The 24308-nt window shown below is 44.8% G+C and overlaps 1 protein-coding gene, 12 non-coding genes and 5 pseudogenes across 18 annotated transcripts; 5 read left to right on the top strand and 13 right to left on the bottom strand.

The window, feature by feature from the left end:
* Positions 1–5148: 5148 nt before the first annotated feature.
* trnas-gcu (transfer RNA serine (anticodon GCU)) lies at positions 5149–5230 on the bottom strand. Its single transcript has one exon. It is a non-coding gene; the product is annotated as a tRNA-Ser (tRNA).
* A 642-nt stretch (positions 5231–5872) lies between these two features.
* Positions 5873–5954, bottom strand: trnas-gcu (transfer RNA serine (anticodon GCU)). Its single transcript has one exon. It is a non-coding gene; the product is annotated as a tRNA-Ser (tRNA).
* A 1578-nt stretch (positions 5955–7532) lies between these two features.
* On the bottom strand, positions 7533–7605 carry trnar-acg (transfer RNA arginine (anticodon ACG)). The gene has a single exon. It is a non-coding gene; the product is annotated as a tRNA-Arg (tRNA).
* A 219-nt stretch (positions 7606–7824) lies between these two features.
* Positions 7825–7896, bottom strand: trnah-gug (transfer RNA histidin (anticodon GUG)). The gene has a single exon. It is a non-coding gene; the product is annotated as a tRNA-His (tRNA).
* A 1508-nt stretch (positions 7897–9404) lies between these two features.
* On the bottom strand, positions 9405–9476 carry trnaq-uug (transfer RNA glutamine (anticodon UUG)). The gene has a single exon. It is a non-coding gene; the product is annotated as a tRNA-Gln (tRNA).
* Positions 9477–9768: 292 nt separating this feature from the next.
* LOC137796995 (uncharacterized) lies at positions 9769–18531 on the top strand. 6 transcript variants are annotated; one of them, XM_068595309.1, is made up of 12 exons: positions 9769–9831; positions 10824–11525; positions 11652–11723; positions 11858–12092; positions 12461–12514; positions 12630–12722; positions 12890–12964; positions 13056–14154; positions 14348–15489; positions 15786–17926; positions 18026–18088; positions 18318–18531. In XM_068595309.1, the coding sequence occupies exons 6-10, from the start codon at positions 12689–12691 to the stop codon at positions 16895–16897; spliced, it is 3462 nt and encodes a 1153-aa protein (XP_068451410.1). In that variant the 5' UTR covers positions 9769–9831; positions 10824–11525; positions 11652–11723; positions 11858–12092; positions 12461–12514; positions 12630–12688; the 3' UTR covers positions 16898–17926; positions 18026–18088; positions 18318–18531. The 6 variants fall into 6 exon arrangements, with proteins under 6 accessions (XP_068451410.1, XP_068451409.1, XP_068451412.1 ...); XM_068595308.1 differs by having other exon boundaries at positions 11858–12283; XM_068595311.1 differs by having other exon boundaries at positions 11858–12514; positions 15786–16389; positions 17829–17926.
* A 732-nt stretch (positions 18532–19263) lies between these two features.
* Positions 19264–19335, top strand: trnag-ucc (transfer RNA glycine (anticodon UCC)). Its single transcript has one exon. It is a non-coding gene; the product is annotated as a tRNA-Gly (tRNA).
* A 257-nt stretch (positions 19336–19592) lies between these two features.
* trnaq-cug (transfer RNA glutamine (anticodon CUG)) lies at positions 19593–19664 on the bottom strand. Its single transcript has one exon. It is a non-coding gene; the product is annotated as a tRNA-Gln (tRNA).
* Positions 19665–19780: 116 nt separating this feature from the next.
* On the top strand, positions 19781–19852 carry trnag-ucc (transfer RNA glycine (anticodon UCC)). The gene has a single exon. It is a non-coding gene; the product is annotated as a tRNA-Gly (tRNA).
* A 373-nt stretch (positions 19853–20225) lies between these two features.
* LOC137797475 (5S ribosomal RNA) lies at positions 20226–20344 on the bottom strand (annotated as a pseudogene).
* A 72-nt stretch (positions 20345–20416) lies between these two features.
* On the bottom strand, positions 20417–20535 carry LOC137797043 (5S ribosomal RNA). Its single transcript, XR_011078653.1, has one exon. It is a non-coding gene; the product is annotated as a 5S ribosomal RNA (ribosomal RNA).
* A 74-nt stretch (positions 20536–20609) lies between these two features.
* LOC137797504 (5S ribosomal RNA) lies at positions 20610–20728 on the bottom strand (annotated as a pseudogene).
* A 74-nt stretch (positions 20729–20802) lies between these two features.
* LOC137797692 (5S ribosomal RNA) lies at positions 20803–20921 on the bottom strand (annotated as a pseudogene).
* A 73-nt stretch (positions 20922–20994) lies between these two features.
* LOC137797742 (5S ribosomal RNA) lies at positions 20995–21113 on the bottom strand (annotated as a pseudogene).
* A 76-nt stretch (positions 21114–21189) lies between these two features.
* LOC137797315 (5S ribosomal RNA) lies at positions 21190–21308 on the bottom strand (annotated as a pseudogene).
* Positions 21309–22431: 1123 nt separating this feature from the next.
* trnaa-ugc (transfer RNA alanine (anticodon UGC)) lies at positions 22432–22504 on the top strand. The gene has a single exon. It is a non-coding gene; the product is annotated as a tRNA-Ala (tRNA).
* A 272-nt stretch (positions 22505–22776) lies between these two features.
* On the bottom strand, positions 22777–22858 carry trnas-gcu (transfer RNA serine (anticodon GCU)). The gene has a single exon. It is a non-coding gene; the product is annotated as a tRNA-Ser (tRNA).
* A 1243-nt stretch (positions 22859–24101) lies between these two features.
* On the top strand, positions 24102–24174 carry trnaa-ugc (transfer RNA alanine (anticodon UGC)). The gene has a single exon. It is a non-coding gene; the product is annotated as a tRNA-Ala (tRNA).
* The last annotated feature ends 134 nt before the right edge of the window (positions 24175–24308 follow it).

The following is a 24308-nucleotide window of genomic DNA, read 5'->3' as shown; positions in this document are numbered from 1 at the left end:
CGCACCGCTCGTGCTCACCGGCAATTTAAGCGAAAATTGGCGACGCTGGGAGCAGCGTTTTAGGCTCTATATGACGGCTACAGGTGCGGACGAGAAGGATGAACCGGTGCAAATTGCTATCATGTTGCACACCGTCGGAGAGGACGCACTTGAGGTGTACAACACCCTCAACGTTGAAATGGCCGGCGATGATGAACCGACGCTGGACGAGATTATGGACGCATTCAGGTCGTACTGCACGCCGAAGAAAAATATTGTCTTTGAACGCCACCAGTTTTGGTCTCATTCCATGCCTGAAGGACTCGCTGTCGACAAGTTTGTGACAGAACTTCGTCAGAAATGCAAGAACTGTGAGTTTGGTGTGGGAGAAGAAGATATGATAAGAGACAAACTTGTGTTTAGTGTGCCAAATGCTCGCATGAAAGAGAGACTACTAAGAGAAACAGTCTTGACTCTCGATAAAGCTATTGATATTTGCAGAGCTGCAGAAGCTGCTACGTCTTAAATGCGCGTCATGGGAACGATGCAAACAGAAGCATCAGTGCAGGCACTAAGCAAGGTGGCAGTTGGCTCAGAGAAATATAAATTTAGCAAAATGAGAAAACAAAGACCACCAGATAGAGCACAAACATTTAATGCAAGTGCCAATGCCTGTAGAAAATGTGGTGGGACACACAAGCCACGACAGTGTCCAGCTTTTGGCGCTGTATGCCACAAATGCAGCAAGCAAAATCACTTTGCCAAAGTGTGTATTTCATCACAAGACAGGCAAGACTCTGTGAAAAGTGTCAATCAGTTGAAAAGGGAAGTTGAGTCTCTTTTCATAGGCACTATGTCATGTGCTGAATTAGGCCACACAGCTCAACAAGCTGACAGAGCATGGTACACCACAGCCAATATCAGAAACGTTGCTGTTAAGTTTAAACTGGATACCGGGGCGGAAGCAAATGTGCTGCCTATGAACATTTACCAAAAGATCCCAGGTCCCAATCAGTTGAAGCCCACCCCAGTAGTTCTTGTTGCATATGGAGGAGCACGCCTGGCACCAGAAGGCACAGTGAGTTTTATATGTGAAACCACCAAGAGCAAGTCAGGTCTGCAGTTCTTTGTAACAAAGCACTCCTCCACTCCAATACTTGGCAGAGAAGCGTGCGAGAAACTACAGCTGGTAAAAAGAGTGGACATGATCAGAGTGAAGGCGCCAGCCACAAAAGAGGAGTTGGTGGAAGCCTATCCATCCGTCTTCAGTGGTCTGGGACAGTTTCCAGGGATACATCACATTCACATTGACCCCAATGTGACCCCGGTAGTACACGGCTGCAGGAAAATTCCCATCGCTGTCATGGACAGATTAAAAACTACACTGCAAGAGCTCGTCGACAAAGACGTCATAGAACCTGTGACTGAGCCGACGGAGTGGGTTAATAGCCTTGTCATCACAGAGAAGAAGAACGGGTCTCTGAGGGTGTGTTTGGACCCTCGTGATCTAAACGAAGCGATTAAGAGGCAGCACTACTCCATACCCACCCCAGAAGAGGTCCTGTGTAGGTTGTCCGGAAAGTCCATCTTCACAATTCTAGATGAGAAAGACGGCTATTGGCAAGTAAAGCTTGACAAATCCTCATCTGTGTTGTGCACATTTAGCACACCCTGGGGCAGGTTTCGCTTTAAGAGGCTTCCTTTCTGCGTGAAGTCCGCCAGTGAAGTGTTTCAGCAAAAGAATTGTGAGACGTTTGGAAATATTGATGGCGTGCACATAATTGCCGACGATATGATAATCGCCGCTGCATCTGAGGAGGAGCATGACGCCATCCTTCAAAAAGTCATGGAGACTGCACAAAGGTCGAACGTGAAGTTCAATAAGGAGAAGATTCAGTACAAAGTGGACACAGTCAGGTACATGGGGCATGTCGTCACGTCCAAGGGAGTGAAGCCTGATGAATCCAAGGTGCTGGCCATCAAGAACATGCCAGAGCCTGAGGACAGGAAAGGGCTGCAAAGGCTGCTGGGAATGACAAGATATTTGGCCCAGTACATTCCAAATGAAGCCACAATAACTGCTCCACTCCGACAGCTGCTGAGAAAAGAAGTTGCATGGCAATGGGGTCATGAGCACAGTGCTGCACTGAACAGGCTGAAATCCACCCTCACACAAGCCCCTGTGCTCAAGTTTTATGATCAGTCTAAGCCTCTCACCATACAATGTGACGCATCAAAAGATGGACTGGGTGCTTGTCTTCTTCAAGACGGTAGTCCTCTGTCCTATGCTTCACGTGCACTCTCAGAATCTGAGAAAAATTATTCTCAGATTGAGAAGGAGCTGTTGGCGATAGCTTTTGCAACAAAACGCTTTCACCAATATGTTTACGGCAACTCAGTGACAGTCCAATCAGATCACAAACCACTGGAAATAATTTTCAGGAAACATCTAAGCAAAGCGCCAGCACGCCTACAGCGCATGTTATTGCAGCTCCAACGCTATGATCTGAATATAGTATACACTGCTGGCAAGGACATGCATGTCGCTGATGCCCTGTCTCGTGCCTTTCTTGAGGGCAACAATGACGAGGTAAAAGAGGATCTGTTTGAAGAGAGGGTAGTTCACGCAATGGAGCCCACAGCTGCAATGGACGCTGACACGCACAAGACACTGAAGGATGCCACAGCCGCAGATAACGTGTTGCAGCAGGTAGTCGCAATGCACCACAATGGTTGGCCCAAAAAGCGAAGCAGCATTGCCACTAACCTCCACCAGTACTGGCCTATGCGAACTGCCATCAACATTGGGGACGGAATACTGATGACAGGTGATAAGATTATGATTCCACAGAGTGCAAGGCAGATGATGCTTGACAGACTGCACCTTGCACATCAAGGTATACAGAGGATGAAAGCACAGGCCAGGAAGGTGATGTACTGGCCAGGTATGTCACATGACATTGAGCACATGGTGGAAAGCTGTGCTCCATGTCAACAGCTTCAGCCACAAAATCAAAAAGAGCCTCTTATCCCACATGAGGTCCCTGAGCTGCCGTGGCTGAAGATTGGGGCAGACATTTTCGAGCTCCATGGACAGTCATACCTTATAATTGTGGATTATCTGTCAAAATATCCAGAAGTGCTTCATCTCCCAGACAAGACTGCCCATACGGTCATACGCAAGATGAAAGCGGTCTTTGCTAGGCATGGAATTCCTAAAGAGCTGGTGAGCGACCATGTTCCTTTTGCAAGTTGTGAAATGGGACAGTTTGCAGCTTCATGGGGTATAAAGCTCATCCACTCCAGTCCAGGATATCCGCAATCAAACGGTCTTGCGGAGAGGATGGTAAAGACAGTAAAGCATGCACTCAAAAAGGCAACACAAACAGGTACAGATCCACACTTAGCTCTCCTGTCACTCAGAAACACACCAGTGACTGGTACAGAGTTTTCCCCAGCACAAGTACTGATGGGAAGAGTGTTGTGAAGTACCTTGCCAATCGCTACAGCTGTGCTACAACCCGCCATTCCAGAAGGATTTCATTCAAAGCTTAAACATTTGCAAGCAAGACAGGAACACTATTATAACTCCAACTCAAAACCTCTGCCTGAGTTCACGCCTGGTACTACAGTTCATATGACAACACGGCGTGGATGGGAACCAGCAACAGTCATAAGCAAAAGAGGGGAGCCGCGAGCATATGATGTGCAGACAGACCCCCAGTGGTGTCACTTTCAGGAGAAACCGGCGGCATCTAAGGAGAATCCACCCAAGTCTGCAGAGAGATGGTGAGTCTGAGCTATTTGAACAGCCAGAAGCCTTACAAACGGAGGACTCAGAACCACCTCTCAGCTCACAGCAAGACCAGACTGCACCTGCCTGTGAAAAGAGCACAGGTTCTCCGTCAACTCCTATCCGAAGCACCAGAAGTGGGAGACAAATAAAGCATCCGTCAAAGTACAATGACTTTGAGATGAGCTAATGCTGATGACTGTGACCTGCTGATGGGTTAAGTTCAAGTTAATGTTAGTTAACCGAATAAGAGTGGTTAAAACAGATGTGTTTTTATGCAAATCAGTTTGTGTTTCTCAGGTCATATTGTATGCATAAAAAAGTATGGTTGTTAGTGAACAATGTCATTTGCTGAAATTGTTTTGAGGTCCAGTTAGTCACTCAAAAGGGGACTATCTTACTTGGAAAAGGAGGATGTTGTATATTGTAGAAGTGGTCTGTTATTCAGGGATTACGTTTGTACCTGGCAACCTTATGAGTGATGTGTGATCGCGAGATCTGTGTCTTGGCGTTGTAGTTATTAAACGTTACATGCAAGGTGATCAACACGAATCAGCCCTCGAGTACTTTTATTCCTGACAAAAAAGTACAACAATAGGCGTCTCTTGCCTGACAAATAAATGACTCTTGGGGAATTAGCTCAAATGGTAGAGCGCTCGCTTAGCATGTGAGAAGTAGCGGGATCGATGCCTGCATTCTCCACCTCTCTGAAAGACTTTATTTTCTGATACTGATGGAAAACAAGTTTGTTGTTTAAAGTGTCCTCCGCAAATTGGGCAGGATCAGGGAGCATCTTGTTGCAGTGGCTGCTGGCCTACCCTATCTTCATTGGATCCCACTTGAGTCCACGAACTATTGCAAAGATTGCAACTACCAAATGTCACCATAAAATTCAGTTCCAGGCCATTTTTTGTGTGTTTTTTATGGGCCTGGAAAGTTGAAAAAAACGTGAAATAGCGGGTAGGAGAATAGGCGGGTAGGAGGAGGCCTGGCACGTTGATCCATTGCCCTCTTATGCAGAGGGGAATTAGCTCAAGTGGTAGAGCGCTTGCTTTGCATGCGATAGGCAGTGGGATCGATGCCCACATTCTCCAAGTGACTTTGGCTCCTACTCTTATTTGGAAGTATGAGCATTATAGGACTTCTTGCACCAGTTGAGCTGAAGACAGCAACTGTGTTTTTATTCCACCAAAACTTGGAGTAGAAACAGTAGAATCACTGTTGTTTAACAAATGAATCATGGAAGAGCAAGACATTTTAGACTTTTCTTGCTTGAAATGAGAAATTTCTAATCTTGAAAGTGCATTTTGCTTGGGTCTTGAGCTCAATGGTGCACATTATGCCCATGACATGGCAGACCAAAGCAAAGTGGACTGCAACGAGGATGGGATTCGAACCTACGCTTGCATAGCACAATGGATTAGCAGTCCATCGCCTTAACCACTCGGCCAACTCGTCGTCTCAAGGACTTTGTTGTTTAAAGTGTCCTCCGCAAATTGGGCAGGATCAGGGAGCATCTTGTTGCAGTGGCTGCTGGCCTACCCTATCTTCATTGGATCCCAGTGGAGTCCACAAAGTATTGCAAAGATTGCAACTACCAAATGTCACCACAAAATTCAGTTCCAGGCCATTTTTTGTGTGTTTTTTATGGGCCTGTAAAGTTGAAAAAAGCGTGAAATAGCGGGTAGGAGAATAGGCGGGTAGGAGGAGGCCTGGCACGTTGATCCATTGCCCTCTTGTGCAGAGGGGAGTTAGCTGAAGTGGTAGAGCGCTTGCTTCGCATGCGAGAGGCAGTGGGATTGATGCCCACATTCTCCAAGTGACTTTGGCTCCTACTCTTATTTGGAAGTATGAGCATTATGGGACTTCTTGCACCAGTTGAGCTGAAGACAGCAACTGCATTTTTATTCCACCAAAACTTGGAGTAGAAACAGTAGAATCACTGTTGTTTAACAAATGAATCATGGAAGAGCAAGACATTTTAGACCTTTATTGCTTGAAATGAGCAATTTCTAATCTTGACAGTGCATTTTGCTTTGGTCTTGAGCTCAATGGTGCACATTCTGCCCATGACATGGCAGACCAAAGCAAAGTGGACTGCGATGAGGATGGGATTCGAACCCACGCGTGCATAGCACAATGGATTAGCAGTCCATCGCCTTAACCACTCGGCCACCTCGTCGTCTCAACGCCCTTGCGTGAAAGGTCCGATCCAGTTCACCTTCCAAACTGATTATACAGGTCTGGAATGTTTGGAAAAGTGTGACCTGGCGGGGGTAGAGGAGGAGATATAGGCGTCTCTTGCCTGACAAATAAAGGACTCTTGGGGAATTAGCTCAAATGGTAGAGCGCTCGCTTAGCATGCGAGAAGTAGCGGGATCGATGCCTGCATTCTCCACCTCTCTGAAAGACTTTATTTTCTGATACTGATGGAAAACAAGTTTGTTGTTTAAAGTGTCCTCCGTAAATTGGGCAGGATCAGGGAGCATCTTGTTGCAGTGGCTGCTGGCCTACCCTATCTTCATTGGATCCCAGTGGAGTCCACAAAGTATTGCAAAGATTGCAACTACCAAATGTCACCATAAAATTCAGTTCCAGGCCATTTTGTGTGTGTTTTTTATGGACCTGGAAAGTTAAAAAAAAAAAAGAGTTAAATAGCGGGTAGGAGAATAGGCGGGTAGGAGGAGGCCTGGCACGTTGATCCATTGCCCACTTGTGCAGAGGGGAATTAGCTCAAGTGGTAGAGCGCTTGCTTCGCATGCGAGAGGCAGTGGGATCGATGCCCACATTCTCCAAGTGACTTTGGCTCCTACTTTTATTTGGAAGTATGAGCATTATGGGACTTCTTGCACCAGTTGAGCTGAAGACAGCAACCGTGTTTTTATTCAGTTCCAGGCCATTTTTTGTGTTTTTCGGCCTGGGAAGTATAAAAAAGCGTTAAATAGCGGGTACTAATCACTATACGATCACGGCCACATGCTTATTTTTTTTACGCAAAAACCAGCTCACACATCATTCAGCCTTTTTACAGCTGTAAATGTACTGGAATTAATAGTTATCAGAGCAGGAACTTTAAAAACTAGCATCGAGCTATATCATTGTTCAAGAATTGTTTGAAGTTCAGGTTCAACTTCAAATGTTCAGAGGAGACGTCAGATTAGTTTTTTTTACAGTGTAATACAGGGACTTGTTGGACCAGTATCAATCTGTGAACAAGCTAAAGAACTGCACGTAAATTTCATGATGTTCCAGTATTTCATGCAAACTGTTGTGAGTTTTATTTGCTGAACAGATGGAGAACTCCGGACTGGTGTAGCCGGAAAGCATAAGGCTTCACGCAGAAAACACGACTGAAGCTGTCAAGTTTGACACTGTGTGAAGTAAGACGAATGTCAGAGTACAACAAGAACAGCTTAAACGAGACCAACATGCTGCCGTGACCCGGATTCGAAACGGGGTTGCTGCGACCACAACGCAGAGTACTAACCACTATACGATCACGGCCACATGACTATTTCCTAACGTAAAAACCAGCTCACACATCATTCAGCCTTTTTACAGCTGTAAATCTAATGGAATCAATAGTTATTAGAGGAGGAACTTTAAAAACTAGCATCATGCTATATCATCGTTCAAGAATTGTTTGAAACTAAGGTGAAAATTCACGTGTTCAGAGTAGACGTCGGATGAGTTTTTTTTACAGTGTTATACAGGGACTTGTTGGACCAGGATCAATCTTTGAACAAGCTAAAGAACTGCACGAGCTAGCCAGGAGTCGAACCTAGAATCTTCTGATCCGTAGTCAGACGCGTTATCCATTGCGCCACTAACCCTACATTGATACCTTTGCTGTAAATTCCATGATGTGCCAGCATTTCATGCAAACTGTTGTGAGTTTTATTTGCTGAACAGATGGAGAACTGCGGACTGGTGTAGCCGGAAAGCATAAGGCTTCACGCAGAAAACACGACTGAAGCTGTCAAGTTTGACACTGTGTGAAGTAAGACGAATGTCAGAGTTCAACAAGAATAGCTTAAACAACACCAACATGCTGCCGTGACCCGGATTCGAACCGGGGTTGCTGCGACCACAACGCAGAGTACTAACCACTATACGATCACAGCCACATGAATGACACAGTGCTTATTTTTTCACATAAAAGTCAGTTTACACATCATTCAGCCTTCTTACAGCTGTAAATCTACTGGAATTAATAGTTATCAGAGAAGGAACTGTACCTGTCAAGTTTGACACTGTGTGAAGTAAGACGAATGCCAGTGTACAACAACAATAGCTTAAACAACACACAACTCCAACATGCTGCCGTGACCCAGATTCAAACCGGGGTTGCTGCAACCACAACGCAGAGTACTAACCACTATACGATCACATGATTGACACAGTGCTTATTTTTTCACATAAAAGTCAGTTTACACATCATTCAGCCTTTTTACAGCTGTAATAATGAATAGTTATTAGAGCAGGAACTTTAAAAACTAGCATCAAGCTATATCATAGTTCAAGAATTTATTAAGATAAGGTGCAATTTCAAATGTTCAGAGTAGACGGCAGATAAGTTTTTTCCAGTGATATACAGGGACTTGTTGGACGAGGATCAATCTGTGAACAAGCTAAAGAACTGCATGAGCTGCAGACCTGTTTCTTCTTATTAGCGGCTGGTTCCCCCTGCGATCTTGCTTCATTTGAGAAGCTGACTGACATAATTGTGACTATCAGACACCAGCAATGAGTTTGAATGTCAGCTAGTATCCCACGTGTCTCATATTCTCGAGTACCACACTGTATTAACCCAAATGTAAACCGGTATCCCCAATGTCAGTCTCGTATTCTAGAGCACCAGGGTTGCGACACTCTAAATGGGCCAAATAAGGGTTTTAACTGAAGGGGTGTGCTTAAGTGTGGGTCCACGGGGTCTGATGGTGAGCCGGGTCAGGGGGTGAGCTCCAGTGGTGGGTCTGGTTCTCAAGGGGTCTCTTAAATCCTGTCGCCCGTTTCCTTATGCTGTGCATTTACAACTTGGGGCATTTTGACACCTGTCCTGCCAGCGGAACGCTCCCCGTCTAGGAATCGAATCCTGGTCTTCCGCGTGACAAGCGGAGATACTGTCCTCGATACGAAAGAGGATTGATGAACTTGGATTTTGGGTTGGTTTTTCGGGATATACAGGGAATACAAAAAAATGATAGCGTGAATATGTGAAAGCTAAATGCACATTTACTGTCCCTTCTTGTGTTACATTTTAGTTCATTCAATTTTTGTGGAACTATGCTAAGCCCTTTTAGTGCATTGTTGGTATGGTGGCTAGCAGAGCTCCCTTCTAAGCATTTGACCAGGGTTCAATTCCCAGCCAATGAATCTCAATGATAAGTATATCCTACACATGGTGGCTGAACATTTTAGGGTTACTTTCTTAAATAAACAAAGATTTCTTTCATTGGAAAAAAAAGTCCTTGAACCGCCGAAAATGTCTTGCGAAAGATCAAAGTTGTGCCTTTAGAAGTGCACGCCAAATTTTGTGGCTACTTGCATTGTCTCACTTATCTCGATATCACATTTGAGTTTCACAAAAGCATGGGAACAACGTGGCAGTTGTTTTCCATGTTCATAATGGAGGTTCCACCGAGAGTTGAACTCGGATCACTGGATTCAAAGTCCAAAGTGCTGACCTTTACACCATGGAACCAAGCTCTTTAATTGGCTTGTTGTGGTTGAAGGTAAATCTGTCAGTTCCCAATGTTACACACTGACTTACATTTCAGTTCATTCAATTTTTGTGTCATCATGCCAGGCTCTTTTTGTGCATTGGTGGTATAGTGGTGAGCATCCGCGGAGCCCCCATTCATTCCCTATGGCGGTGCTGAAATCCGCCGATGTAATATTTCTTTGGCCACCAGTGGCGCAGTGGAGCAGTTTGAGTTTAGCCGGCTCCTTCCCTCCTCCTCCTTCCCTCCTCCGCTGCGGCTCTCCCTGCTTCAGTCACAGCGCGGAGCAGAATATCAACGGCAGCTCTCTCTGTTGTTTGGAAGTTACGCGAAAGAGTAAGTAATTTAAATGAATAACAATGACCTGAAATGTAAAGAGAATTAGTGTTGACATGTTCTTGTTCACTTGAAAGCTGTAAAGTTCGTCGTGTTTCTTCAGTGTTGTTTAATCTTCATTTGAATCACGTCAACTAGCATAGATGTGCACGCTGAGTAACGTTACTTAAAGGTTCATCAAGTAGTAGTAGTAGTAACAGTAGTAGTAGTAGTAGTAGTAGTAACAGTAGTAGTAGTAGTAGTAGTAGTAGTAGTAACAGTAGTAGTAGTAGTAGTAGTAACAGTAGTAGTAGTAACAGTAGTAGTAGTAACAGTAGTAGTAGTAGTAGTATTAACAGTAGTAGTAACAGTAGTAGTAGTAGTAGTAGTAGTAGCAGTAGTAATAGTAGTATTAGTAGTAGCAGTAGTAGTATTTTTTTAATGTGTTTTGGCTGCTCCATTAATTAATGTGTTTTTTTTACTGTGTTTTTTAATCTGTACAGCACTTTGTGACCTCTTTGTCTGTGAAATGTGCTCTATAAACACAGTTATTATTATTATTATTATTAGTAGTAGTAGTAGTAGTAGTAGTAGTAGTAGTAGTAGTAGCAGCAGTAGTTTATAGTCATGTACAGTCACTGCTCCACATGTATCTGACAGAAAGAGTTACTAATCAGGTACTAGTTAGTTATTGGATTAAGGTTATCATATAACTATACCTAACTCATATACAGGACATATACTTTTACTTTTCCATGAGTAGTTCAAAGGCTTTTACCGCAGGAGGAGAGGTGGGGGGAGGTGTGAGGGTTTTCCATTGAAATGTAAATAGTGTGGCTGCCTACAGGAAGACAGCCACCTAAGGTACACAAATGATATCAGATGTCAGGCTACTATACTAACCTCCTATGTTCTGCTTTCCATTACTATCTATTAACATCTGGTATAAAAACAATGCCTGTCTATAACGTATTAATAGACTTTTTAATATGCTCTACTCTTTGTCATAACAGGGAAAATGCGCAAAATGTTGTTTTACCCCGGGAAAGTGGCAGTTTCCTTCCGTAAGGGACCACTAGGATTTCTTCGTCAGGATCCAACTGATGCAGCCAAAGTCCTGAAAGACAACCCGTCTCTGCAGGACAAGTCTGCACCTATGAAGGAGGAGCTGGTCAGGCTAAATGCACTGACTGTGGTCCGCCGGAGAGGAGGAGACCCTTCAGAGAAAACTGAGGTGACTGGAGAATACATCCTGCAGTTTGGGAAGTATAAGGGGAAGTCCTTCCGCTGGCTCCTGGAGAATGACATTGGGTATACCATCTACTTAATCAAGAACCAGAAAAAGGAGGAGGCTGCAGGAGTGTTCATGGCAGCGGGGCACAACAAGGACAGCCTACTGTCATTTGTGAGCTTTTCCCTCAGCTTTCCCGAAATCCAGTCTCTTCTCAGCTATGAAGAACGAAAGCCAGCTGTGACAGCAGCAGCAGCAGCATCGGAGGATGAGCATCTGGTTGGTTTTGGCTCTCGTGCCAACAACACCTGGCGAGAGATTTGGGACAGCAGGAAGGATGGCTACGCATCCTTCATTGTGAAACAAAAATGTGCTGCAGGAACAAAAATGCACAAACTCCAGCTCTACCTCCAGAAGAAGCTGCATCCGCCACCTGGATCCTCTCTGATGTCACAACCCCCGCCTGCTCCTGCTGAAGCCATGGGTGAGTCTGGTGTTCTATATGTTTTGTCAGGATCATGTACACGCTGTCATCCGTCATGTGGGGATTCAAGTCCTCAAATACAAGAAGATATGTATTTAATGACATTGTAATTCTTGTCTGCATCAGTGATGGATGAAGACGAAGAGCTGGAGAGAGGGATGCAGAGTATCTCTCCTTCAAAGCAGCATGTGCAGAGCTGTGAGTAAACATGTGGGGTCTTTTATTTTTTTGTTTCTAGATGAAGATTCTAGAGACTTTACAGTTCAGCTCATTTTCTATTGATCGTGTGTTCTATTCAGCATACATGTTGTTGTTTTGTTTGTGTTTAACAGCTGATTTTGCACCATCGTCATCATCTGCCAGACTACGACAGGGTTTGGGTACAGAAAAAGGTTTTTAATCGAAAACGTGCTGCCGTTGACCGACAACACTGGGACCATGAATTGTTCTCCCACATGAAGCATGAGTTTATTGTTCCGTCTCATGTTGACCTGTTCTGGTCTTGTGTGTGTTCTGGTGTTCTCCCTCTCGTCCTTGTGACTATGAATTGATCCCAGCTGTGAGGAGGTACGTATCAGTCTTTGTTTTTCTTATGCTCCTTTTATCTTAATGTAGGAACACTATATATGTGGAACTACTGTGTTACTAACACCGGATTGCATGTGTTTGACGTGTGTTTTAGTGTCATGTTGCTTCCCCTGCAGAGGTTAAATCGTAATGACTGGCTACTAAATATTAACCCAATCCAACATAAACACGTGTGTATGAATGGAGTAGTTTCTTTATATCATAATATTAAAAACAGTCTGTTTCATTGGATTTGGCTGAGAAAAGCAGGCAAAGTAAAGATACTAATACTATTTTATGCCTTTACTAACAGTAATTGATGTGTATTGTCAAATTAGAAATAACAAACACGGGTGTTTCCATTGCAGCATCATCTGCGACACTAGCTGCACCAGCTAAGGCTCCAGGTTCAGAAGTAGATGGTAAATGAATCATAATTCTGTCTATTCATTAAAACATTATCTGTTACATTTACTGTACTTATATTAGTTATAAAACATAAATGTATTCTTTTCTGTGATCCCTCTCTTCCTGCAGCCTCTGCTTTGCCACCTGTGAAGAGACCTGTGCCCGTTCCCCAGCAGCTCCTGTGTCTGATGCCAGAAGGAGCAGCTCATCTGTCACAGCCTGGTGTGGATTGTTGTGTTTTTGCATCCTAAAAATATCTAAACTCACATGTAGTTTTCAGACCAAACGTAATCAGCACTCCAGTGTTCAGCTCAGTGTAGACGTCATGTTAAAATCTAGCTTCATCTTACGGTCAATAACAACAACAACATGTTCAATGTTCTCGATAGAGTCAGATGACCTCCGGATTCCTCCTGAGACGTCTGCAGTGCCGGGTCAACAGCCAGTTGCACGAAGAGATCAAAGTCAGTATTTGAATGTGTTCATTTTAAAAAGTTGACATCAAGTTACACCCAATTGTACTAATTTGCGATATCTTTATTCTCGTCTGACCAGGTGAGCCATTAGCTGTCCCCATCCGTCCTCCTCCACAGCTTCCGGCCTTTGACCAAGAGGTCAGCCAGTGGACCTGTTCGCAGCAGCAAAGGATCTGGATGAAAACAGAGCTGGAGTCTCTGGGTCTCTGGCCAGGCTCCATGCCTATGCGGAATCTTATGAAGATGGTGTCCTTGTGGCGGTCCCCACCCCAGCCAGAATTGATAGACAGTATTTCGGATCTTCCGTCCCCTAAGTACTTTCAGCTGCATCCATTCTTTATATGGAAGCCAGAGAACGAGAGCCTTATGGGGAGAATGAGGAACAATGACACTCTTCCGTGCATTGAAGGTTGTGCCCGGCCACAAGTGGCCTCTGCTGGTGTTGGTCGGCCTCGCGTGGTTGTTGGCATCACTGGGCAGTATTACCTGCTGTCCTCCAGGCTGTGCTGTAAGGTGTGCAAAAGACGGTGGTACGCTGACAACCCAGTGTGGCTGGAAAAACTGCCAAAAAGATACACAAACATGTTGCCAGCAGTCCTTACATACAAGAAGGCCATATGCAAATCGGTCATGGATGAGCTCAGGCGCACGGGCAACTCTCCAAACGACATGGCAAAGCAGTTAATGGAGGTGATGCACCTGAAATTTGAACGGGTTCACCTGGCTCACCTCCTCAGCTGCCAAAACGTCATGGATGGGGAGGCAGGAAAGTACGACCAGAGAACTATTACTCAGTTCCTAAGGCAGGAAACCAAGCCGGCTCCATTCGGCGAGTACGGGGATTCAGATGGCTGGAACGGGATCATTGTGTCTTCTCACTACCTGACTGCCTGCCTGCTGCATGAGTACCATCACCAGGAGAGGGCCATCAACACACTTCTCCAGGGAACTTTTGGACAGGCTTTCCGATCGGACCACACCCGCAAGGTTGCAAGAAAGGTCACTTTCTCATCCGGCACCATGTCCTCGTATGCGGTCATGAATGAGAATTGGATGATACTTTCATGGGTGATGGTGCAGTCGGAGACAGAGAAGTCACTGAAGCCCATGTATGAGGGACTGGCACAGCGCTACAGCACAGCAGGCTTACAGAAGGCACAATACCACTGGGTAGACAGGTACATTTTAATCTTTATTTTTTACAAATGACACATAATCACAACTTGTACTGCTTTTCATATTTCCAATTTGATTAAAGATATCACATAGCATTCATTTAGCTGTTAATCATGTTATCATACACACTGGACTACAGGTGGCGATTCATATGACTGCTTTAATATTCATGGCTGCGCTTCTTTTTTCTTTCAGGGATTGCTGTGCGGGATTCAAGGTCGCAGAATCTCATGCAGGAGAGCACCTGAATTGGGATTGTTGGCGAACAACTGATGCCATTGTTACAGAGGTCACTTCTGGCAACCTGCTGAACGCATGCGCCTCACGAGCTGACTTCAATCCCAACATTTGTGTGAAACTGGACCTTTTCCACTGCATGAGGAGGTTGCTTCGTGAGTGTGTGACAGAGCATCATGCACTGTACAGCTCATTTGCGCAGTTCCTGTCTGCAGCCTTTTCTGTGGTGGATCAGGAAGACCTGCGGAGGCTGGAAGAGGCCTATGCCTTCTGCAAAATCCAGCCTGCCAATCCAACAAAGACACACATCCGGGAGCACTGCAGGACCAGAATCCCACTGCCTGAGGAGCTCGTCAAGAGAGTGGAGGGTGTTTTCCAACAGTTTCACCTTGCCAGTGACCCCAATGGCACTCCCCTCTTCAAGCCCTCAATGCTGAAAATATGGAGGATTCAGCGAGTGCACATCCTGCGGGGTTGCCTGAGTGATCCTGTGGTGGACGGTGGCATTTTGTACAGGGATGGAGGATCACTGCAGCTCAATCATGTGCCGGGTGATGGGGCCAGGGTTCCTGTGTGGATCCCCATCAGAGGGACATCCCAGCAGGAGGGCTATCACTTTCACCAGGCTCAGTGGGTCACTGGAACACGCGTTTCCCCAGAGCTGTTTCAAGCTCAGGGGATGACTGGGGTGACGCGGTGGAATTTCCAGCGCCTGGTGGACTTGAAGCAGCCTGGTGTTCACCTCCCTGCTGCCTTTGATCCTGCGTTGATGGCACAGCTCAACGCAGTTTCTGAACGGGTGTTGGGACGCATCAAATACCCAGCATTCCATCTCTCGAATACAGACACGGGAGAGAAATTTGGCCTGCAGTACGTAGAGCCTGGTTGCCGTCCGGTTCCTCTGAATTGGAACAAGGACAGAACCAAGACAGACTCTGCCCCGTTCCTGAATCCACCTCCTCAAAGCAGCGCACCGGCTGCTCAGTCCTCCTCAATGGCACCACTCAGGTTCTTTCAGTTTCCTCCATGCCCTCCTGCAGATTCTGCTTTCCAACTCAAAGTTAGTCCGAGGACAACCCCCGAGCCTCAAACAGATCCAGGTAACCAGCTAGCAGACAAACGAAGTAGTGGACGAGACTTCAGCATTAGTTAGTAGAAACTGAATTTCAATCATATTTATTTTAATAAGGAAATGTGTTGCATTTTTTTCTCACGAGATGTGAAAATATTGAATGTGTAGACAGTTACATAAACATACTGTGTGTATGTGTGTGTGTGTGTGTGTGTGTGTGTGTGTGTGTGTGTGTGTGTGTGTGTCAATCATGTGCCGGGTTTTAAGGCTTTTCCCTTCTGTAGGTCATAATAATTTATTGTACTGTGTCTTTTGTGTCCACAGAAACCGCATGTCGGCCATCTCTGCCCCTGCTGTCCTCACCAACTGCTGCTCGCACTGGACCTGTGAAGACAGGAGGGAGAGTATTTGTGTTGGACCATAAGCGGTGGCCGGCCCCCATGAAGGCAGCTATTGACACCCTGCTCAACAAACACCGTGGACAGAAGGACATGCTGAAGCTTGTGGACCAGGAATATGCTGCTCTTGTCCACACTTCCTGTGCTGACCCAAACAGCATGTTCCATCCAACAACCAAACATCACATATTACAATACGTCAAACACCTGTGCAAAATGCTCAACACGAGCTCTTCTTTGAACACAAGCCCTGAGAAACTGCAAGAGAGGCAGGAACTCTGGCACTCTCTGACAAAGGGCAGTGAGACGACTCGTATCCCAGCTATAATCATGCCTGCTGCAGTGGTTAATCCACCGCCACCTGCTCAGACTCTCACTCAAGACTCCATTGAGAAGATTGTCCAAACCATTATCCAAAAGCAACAGCAGCATCAGCAACAGCAACAACAACAACAACAACAACAACAACAACCAGTTCAAAAGAAGAAACAGACGAAAACATGCCTGTCCTGTGGCCAGCCAAAGTCACGGTATGAAAATGATGGTTCATCCATTCATTTTTTCTACCAGCAGGGCCCTGTTAGATACTTTTATTGCTCTAATAAAGTATTTAAAGCCTACGGTGCTGAAGGACTGACAAGCCCTAAAATGCCCTTTAATGACTTTGCACAGACAAAGTTCTTTCAGAAGGAACTGGAAGACACAAAGAAAAGGGTGGAGGAGAGAGGGGACAAAAAAAGAAAGAGGACTGAATTGCAGGAAACTGACTCACAGGACACTGAATCCCAGAAAACTGAATCCCAGCACACAGGTCCAAGGTGTCGCTTCTGCAAGATGGGACTGAAGCAGGCCCCAAACAGTCCTCACATCCACACTGGCTTTCCTGGAGTAGCAGGGAAGTATGTTTACTGCCCTGCTAAAGTGTTTGCTCAGTACAAGGACCAAGGCATGGAGAAGGAGATGACCTGGAGAGAGTTCCAGGTGTCTGCCTTTTATGAGAAAGAAAAAAAGAGATGGATGGTTGAAAAGGGAAAATAAGAGAAAGAGGAATGTTTTTTCATGTATATATATTTTCTTATTTCAATAATTACATTTTCAACTGTCCTAAACTGCAATCAAGGCAGTTTTGAGTCTCAGAATCGTCAGAAATTAAACACAAGATTGTTGGTTTCACAGATATGCTTTTGGTAAATTAACATGTTTTTAAAAAAAAAAGTACTTGAGGGACACAACTTCTTCCAAACAATGTCACGTTTGTACATTCATCTCGGAGCCTTCGTGGGTGGGTGGGGGGATTAAGTTCTCAGGCCGAGAACAATTGCTTTAAAAAGTGTCGAAACGCCTTTCTTTTCCCTCTGTTTTTGTATGTATGTTTACTGCCCTGCTAAAGTCTTTTCTCAGTACAAAGACCAAGGCATGGCGAAGGAGATGACCTAGAGAGAGTTCCAGGTGTCTGCCTTTTATGAGAAAGAAAAAAGGAGATGGGTAGTTGAATAGGGAAATTAAGAGAAAAGGGGAATGTTCTTTCATGTATATGTTTTCTGATTTTAATATTTGCATTTTTTTAATTATATAAATTATTTGGACAATTTGTTTTACATGTTAGTGTTGTGTTTGCACTATGGGCTCTTAAAGGAGTCCCGTCCAATACCTGGGCTACTGAGGTGCACCTGCTGTCAAAGCATGTTCTAATTGCATATATAATCCCAGGAACACAGAACAGCTCCACCAAGTGTCCATATTTAGTAATAGTTTGATTGCATTTGGCTGTTACGCTCTGTGTTCAATATGTACTGTCATGTCCTGCTGTTTTTAATAAATGTATTTCATAGACAGTACAAGTACAAGATCTATATACTTTCTCCACCACTGTTAAATCAGAGAACACCAGAATGTGATAAAGTTGTTTATTGAATGGACCTGTACTTGTACATATATCATCATATGCCATGTCTGTTTTGAATGTCAGAAGGTGAAGTGAAATCTGGGCGTTTCTTGATGAGACTTCATTCTTCAGAGATGTGGGACAGCAGGAGGGTGACTCTTCATGTGAAGAAACACTGCGATGTAGGGACAAAGAGACTCATGCTGTCATACACACTTCCATCATAATAGTGACATAATATTGATATGAATGACATTGTAATTTTTCTCTGTTTGCATCAGGATGGATGGAGATGAACATAGTGATGCAGAGCATCGCTCCTTGCAGGCAGCATGTGCAGAGCTGTGAGTAAACATGTGGTGTCTTTTATTTATTTCTAGATGATTCTAAATCATCATCATTGTGTACTATTCTACCTGCATTTGCATACAAAAAAATCTATATGTTGTGTCCATCAGTCTGATATACAGACTGTGTATATATCAAACAGTTGTTCATTCTTTAAAATCTTTATTGACATCAAGTCACACTTAATGGTACTAATTTTCTTTGTCTTTATTCTGGTCTGACGAGATGGTCCATCAACTGTCCTCCTCAAAGCTTCCTGCTGCCACCAAGACGTCAGCATGGACCAGGTCACAGCACCAGAAGATCTGGATAAAGACAGAGCAAAAAAAGCATATATACATTATAGATTTGTTTTACATATTAAGTGTTGTGTTTGTGTGTCACTGTGTTCAATGTTTTCAGTCCCTATTGTGATAAATAAATATATTTCATGGTCTAATGTCTACAAGTCTTATTAGTTTGTGCACCATTTACAGTAAAGGAATATTTAATTGAAGTAATTGCAATTAAAATGTTTATAAGGCGGAAAACTGTAATACAATAGGTTAATAGTCATTAATAAGTCCAGTACTTAAATATTCTATAAAGTGCTGAAAATAGAGTGGAGTCAGTCTGTGAAAACACAGGATGTTCAGCACCTTGGATAGCATCGAAAATGCTGCAATCTCATTGGCTGTCAGTAAACACCAGCTATCCACGACTTGCCCCCGCGTGACCTGGGTTCGATTCCCAGCCAATGCATCTCTATGATCAATATGTCCTGGACATGGTGGCTGAACATTTTAGGGTTACTGTCTTAAATAAACAACGTGCTCTTCCATTGGAAAAATAGTGTACTTGGATCGCCGCAAATGTCTTGCGAATGATCAAAGTTGTGCTTTTGGAGGATGACGCCAAATTTTGTGGCTACTTGCATTGTCTCACTTATCTCTATATCACATTTGAGTTTCACAACAGCATGGGAACAACATGGCAGTTGTTTTCCATGTGCATAATGAAGGTTCCACCGAGACTTGAACTCGGATCCAGAGTGCTGACCATAACACCATGGAACCAAGCACTTTAGTTTCCTTGTTGTGGTTGAAGGTAAATCTGTCAGTTCCCAATGTTACACACTGACTTACATTTCAGTTCATTCAATTTTTGTGTCATCATGCCAGGCTCTTTTTGTGCATTGGTGGTATAGTGGTGAGCATAGCTGCCTTCCAAGCAGTTGACCTGGGTTCGATTCCCAGCCAATGCATCTCTATGATCAATATGTCCTGGACATGGTGGCTGAACACTTTAGGGTTACTGTCTTAAATAAACAACGTGCTCTTCCATTGGAAAAATAGTGTACTTGGATCGCCGCAAATGTCTTGCGAATGATCAAAGTTGTGCCTTTGGAGGTTGACGGCAAATTTTGTGGCTACTTGCATTGTCTCACTTATCTCTATATCCCATTTGAGTTTCACAACAGCATGGGAACAACATGGCAGTTGTTTTCCATGTGCATAATGAAGGTTCCACCGAGACTTGAACTCGGATCACTGGATTCAGAGTCCAAAGTGCTGACCATTACACCATGGAACCAAGCTGTATAGTTTCCTTGTTGTGGTTGAAGGTAAATCTGTCAGTTCCCAATGTTACACACTGACTTACATTTCAGTTCATTCAATTTTTGTGTCATCATGCCAGGCTCTTTTTGTGCATTGGTGGTATAGTGGCGAGCATAGCTGCCTTCCAAGCAGTTGACCTGGGTTCGATTCCCAGCCAATGCATCTCTATGATCAATATGTCCTGGACATGGTGGCTGAACATTTTAGGGTTACTGTCTTAAATAAACAACGTGCTCTTCCATTGGAAAAATAGTGTACTTGGATCGCCGCAAATGTCTTGCGAATGATCAAAGTTGTGCTTTTGGAGGATGACGCCAAATTTTGTGGCTACTTGCATTGTGTTTCTTATTCAGCATTTAAAAAAGCTTATCGGACCTGGTATTCCCAGGAGGTCTCCCACCCAAGTACAACTCCGCTTAACTTCCGAGATCAGGCGCAATCAGAGTGGTGTGGCCGTAAGCTGCATAGGAAGCGGACAAGGTGAGTTTTATTGACCTGGAGAGAACTAGAGTGTTTCTTATTCGGCATTTAAAAAAGCTTACCGCACGTGGTATTCCCAGGAGGTCTCCCATCCAAGTACTGACCAGGCCCAACTCTGCTTAGTTTCTGAGATTGAACGGGATCAGGAGCAATCAGAGTGGTGTGGCCATAAGCTAGAAAAGAAGCGGCCGAAGAGAGTTTTGTTGATCTTGAGAGAACTGGAGTTTTAATTATTAGGTGAAAAAAAGCCTACGGCACCTGGTATTCCCAGGAGGTCTCCCGTTCAAGTACTGACCAGGCCCTACTTTGCTTAGCTTCCGAGAGCTGACGAGATCAGGTGCAATCAGAGTGGTGTGGCCGTAGGCTGCATAGGAAGCGGACAAGGTGAGTTTTATTGACCTGGAGAGAACTAGAGTGTTTATCATTCGGCATTTAAAAAGGCTTTTAGCACCTGGTATTCCCAGGAGGTCTCCCATCCAAATACTGACTAGGCCCGACTCTGCTTAGCTTCTGAGATCGAACGAGATCTGGCGCAATCAGAGTGGTGTGGCCGTAAGCTACATAAGAAGCGGCCAAAGTGAGTTTTTTTGACCTGGAGAGAACTATAGTGTTTATTATTCAGCATTTAAAAAAGCTTATAGCACCTGGTATTCTCAGGAGGTCTCCCATGCAAGTACTGAGTAGGCCCGACTCTGCTTTGCTTCTGAGATCGAACAAGATCAGGCGCAATCAGAGTGGTGTGGCCGTAAGGTACAAAGGAAGCGGCCAAAGTGAGTTTTATTGATCTGGAGAGAACTGAAGTTGTAATTATTAGGCATAAAAAAGGCCTACAGCACCTGCTCGTCCCAGGAGGTCTCCTTTCGAAATACTGACCAGGCCCAACTCTGCTTAGCTTCTGAGATCTAACGAGATCAGAAGCAATCACAGTGGTGTGGCCGTAAGCAGAAAATGTTGCGGCCAAAGGTAGCTTTATTAACCTGGAGAGAACTGGAGTTTTAATTATTAGGCATTTAAAAGTCAGCTTATAGCACTTGGTATTCCCAGGAGGTCTCCCAATCAAGTACTGACCAGGCCCAACTCTGCTTAGCTTCTGAGATCGAACGAGATCTGGCGCAATCAGAGTGGTGTGGCCGTAAGCTACAAAGGAAGTGGCCAAAGTGAGTTTGATTGATCCCGAGAGTGGTGGTAGAGCGCTTGCTTGGCATGCGAGAGGCAGTGGGATCGATGCCTGCATTCTCCACCTCTCTGAAAGACTTTATTTTCTGATACTGATGGAAAACAAGTTTGTTGTTTAAAGTGTCCTCCGCAAATTGGGCAGGATCACGGAGCATCTTGCTGCAGTGGCTGCTGGCCTACCCTATCTTCATTGGATCCCAGTGGAGTCCACAAAGTATTGCAAAGATTGCAACTACCAAATGTCACCATAAAATTCAGTTCCAGGCCATTTTTTGTGTGTTTTTTATGGGCCTGTAAAGTTGAAAAAAGCGTGAAATAGCGGGTAGGAGAATAGGCGGGTAGGAGGAGGCCTGGCACGTTGATCCATTGCCCACTTGTGCAGAGGGGAATTAGCTCCAGTGGTAGAGCGCTTGCTTTGCATGCGAGAGGCAGTGGGATCGATGCCCACATTCTCCACCTCTTTGAAAGACTTTCTTTTCTGATATTGAGAGAAAACAAGTTTGTTGTTTAAAGTGTCGTCCGCTAATTGGGGAGGATCAGGGCCCATGTTGTCGCAATGGCTGCTCATACTTAAACCTTCCAAAGTGATTATACCGGTCTGGAATGTTTGGAGAACTGTGAACTGGCGGGGGTAGAGGAGGAGATATAGGCGGCTCTTCCCTGAGCCTTAAACCAATTGTGGGGAATTAGCTCAAATGGTAGAGCACTCTCTTAGCATGCCAGAAGTAGCGGGATCGATGCCTGCATTCTCCACCTCTCTGAAAGACTTTATTTTCTGATACTGATGGAAAACAAGTTTGTTGTTTAAATTGTCCTCCACAAATTGGGCAGGATCACGGAGCATCTTGTAGGGTAGGCCAGCAGGGTAGGCTGCTGGCCTACCCTATCTTCATTGGATCCCAGTGGAGTCCACAAAGTATTGCAAAGATTGCAACTACCAAATGTCACCATAAAATTCAGTTCCAGGCCATTTTTTGTGTGTTTTTTATGGGCCTGTAAAGTTGAAAAAAGCGTGAAATAGCGGGTAGGAGAAGAGGCGGGTAGGAGGAGGCCTGGCACGTTGATCCATTGCCTTCTTGTGAAGAGGGGAATTAGCTCAAGTGGTAGAGCGCTTGCTTTGCAAGCGAGAGGCAGTGGGATCGATGCCCACATTCTCCAAGTGACTTTGGCTCCTACTCTTATTTGGAAGTATGAGCATTATGGGACTTCTTGCACCACTTGAGCTGAAGACAGCAACTGCATTTTTATTCCACCAAAACTTGGAGTAGAAACAGTAGAATCACTGTTGTTTAACAAATGAATCATGGAAGAGCAAGACATTTTAGACTTTTCTTGCTTGAAATGAGCAATTTCTAATCTTGAAAGTGCATTTTGCTTGGGTCTTGAGCTCAATGGTGCATGTTATGCCCATGACATGGCAAAGTGGACTGCGACAAGGATGGGATTCGAACCCACGCGTGCATAGCACAATGGATTAGCAGTCCATCGCCTTAACCACTCGGCCACCTCATCGTCTCAACGCCCTTGCGTGAAAGGTCCGATCCAGTTCACCTTCCAAACTGATTATACAGGTCTGGAATGTTTGGAAAAGCGTGACCTGGCGGGGGTAGAGGAGGAGATATAGGCGGCTCTTGCCTGACAAATAAAGGACTCTTGGGGAATTAGCTCAAATGGTAGAGCGCTCGCTTAGCATGCGAGAAGTAGCGGGATCGATGCCTGCATTCTCCACCTCTCTGAAAGATTTTATTTTCTGATACTGATGGAAAACAAGTTTGTTGTTTAAAGTGTCCTCCGCAAATTGGGCAGGATCACGGAGCATCTTGTAGGGTAGGCCAGCAGGGTAGGCTGCTGGCCTACCCTATCTTCATTGGATCCCAGTGGAGTCCACAAAGTATTGCAAAGATTGCAACTACCAAATGTCACCATAAAATTCAGTTCCAGGCCATTTTTTGTGTGTTTTTTATGGGCCTGGAAAGTTTAAAAAAAAGGAAGTTAAATAGCGGGTAGGAGAATAGGCGGGTAGGAGGAGGCCTGGCACGTTGATCCATTGCCCTCGTGTGCAGAGGGGAATTAGCTCAAGTGGTTGAGCGCTTGCTTCGCATGCGAGAGGCAGTGGGATCGATGCCCACATTCTCCACCTCTTTGAAATACTTTCTTTTCTGATATTGAGAGAAAACAAGTTTGTTGTTTAAAGTGTCGTCCGCTAATTGGGGAGGATCAGGGCCCATGTTGTCGCAATGGCTGCTCATACTTAAACCTTCCAAAGTGATTATAACGGTCTGGAATGTTTGGAGAACTGTGAACTGGCGGGGGGTAGAGGAGGAGATATAGGCGGCTCTTCCCTGAGTCTTAAACCAATTGTGGGGAATTAGCTCAAATGGTAGAGCGCTCGCTTAGCATGCGAGAAGTAGTGGGATCGATGCCCGCATTCTCCACCTCTTTGAAAGACTTTGTTTTCTGATATTGAGAGGAAAACAAGCTTGTTGTTTAAAGGTTCCTCCGCTAATCGGGCAGGATCACGGAGCATCTTGTTGCAGTGGCTGCTGGCCTACCCTATCTTCATTGGATCCCAGTGGAGTCCACAAAGTATTGCAAAGATTGCAACTACCAAATGTCACCATAAAATTCAGTTCCAGGCCATTTTTTGTGTGTTTTTTATGGGCCTGGAAAGTTGAAAAAAGCGTGAAATAGCGGGTAGGAGAATAGGCGGGTAGGAGGAGGCCTGGCACGTTGATCCATTGCCTTCTTAAGAAGAGGGGAATTAGCTCAAGTGGTAGAGCGCTTGCTTTGCAAGCGAGAGGCAGTGGGATCGATGCCCACATTCTCCAAGTGACTTTGGCTCCTACTCTTATTTGGAAGTATGAGCATTATGGGACTTCTTGCACCACTTGAGCTGAAGACAGCAACTGCATTTTTATTCCACCAAAACTTGGAGTAGAAACAGTAGAATCACTGTTGTTTA

This window comes from Clinocottus analis, unplaced genomic scaffold (assembly GCF_023055335.1).
Source record: "Clinocottus analis isolate CAN_PGR_092001 unplaced genomic scaffold, fCliAna1.0.p SCAF_3, whole genome shotgun sequence".
NCBI classification, from domain to species: domain Eukaryota; kingdom Metazoa; phylum Chordata; class Actinopteri; order Perciformes; family Cottidae; genus Clinocottus; species Clinocottus analis.
This window is presented reverse-complemented; position numbering and strand designations above follow the sequence as displayed.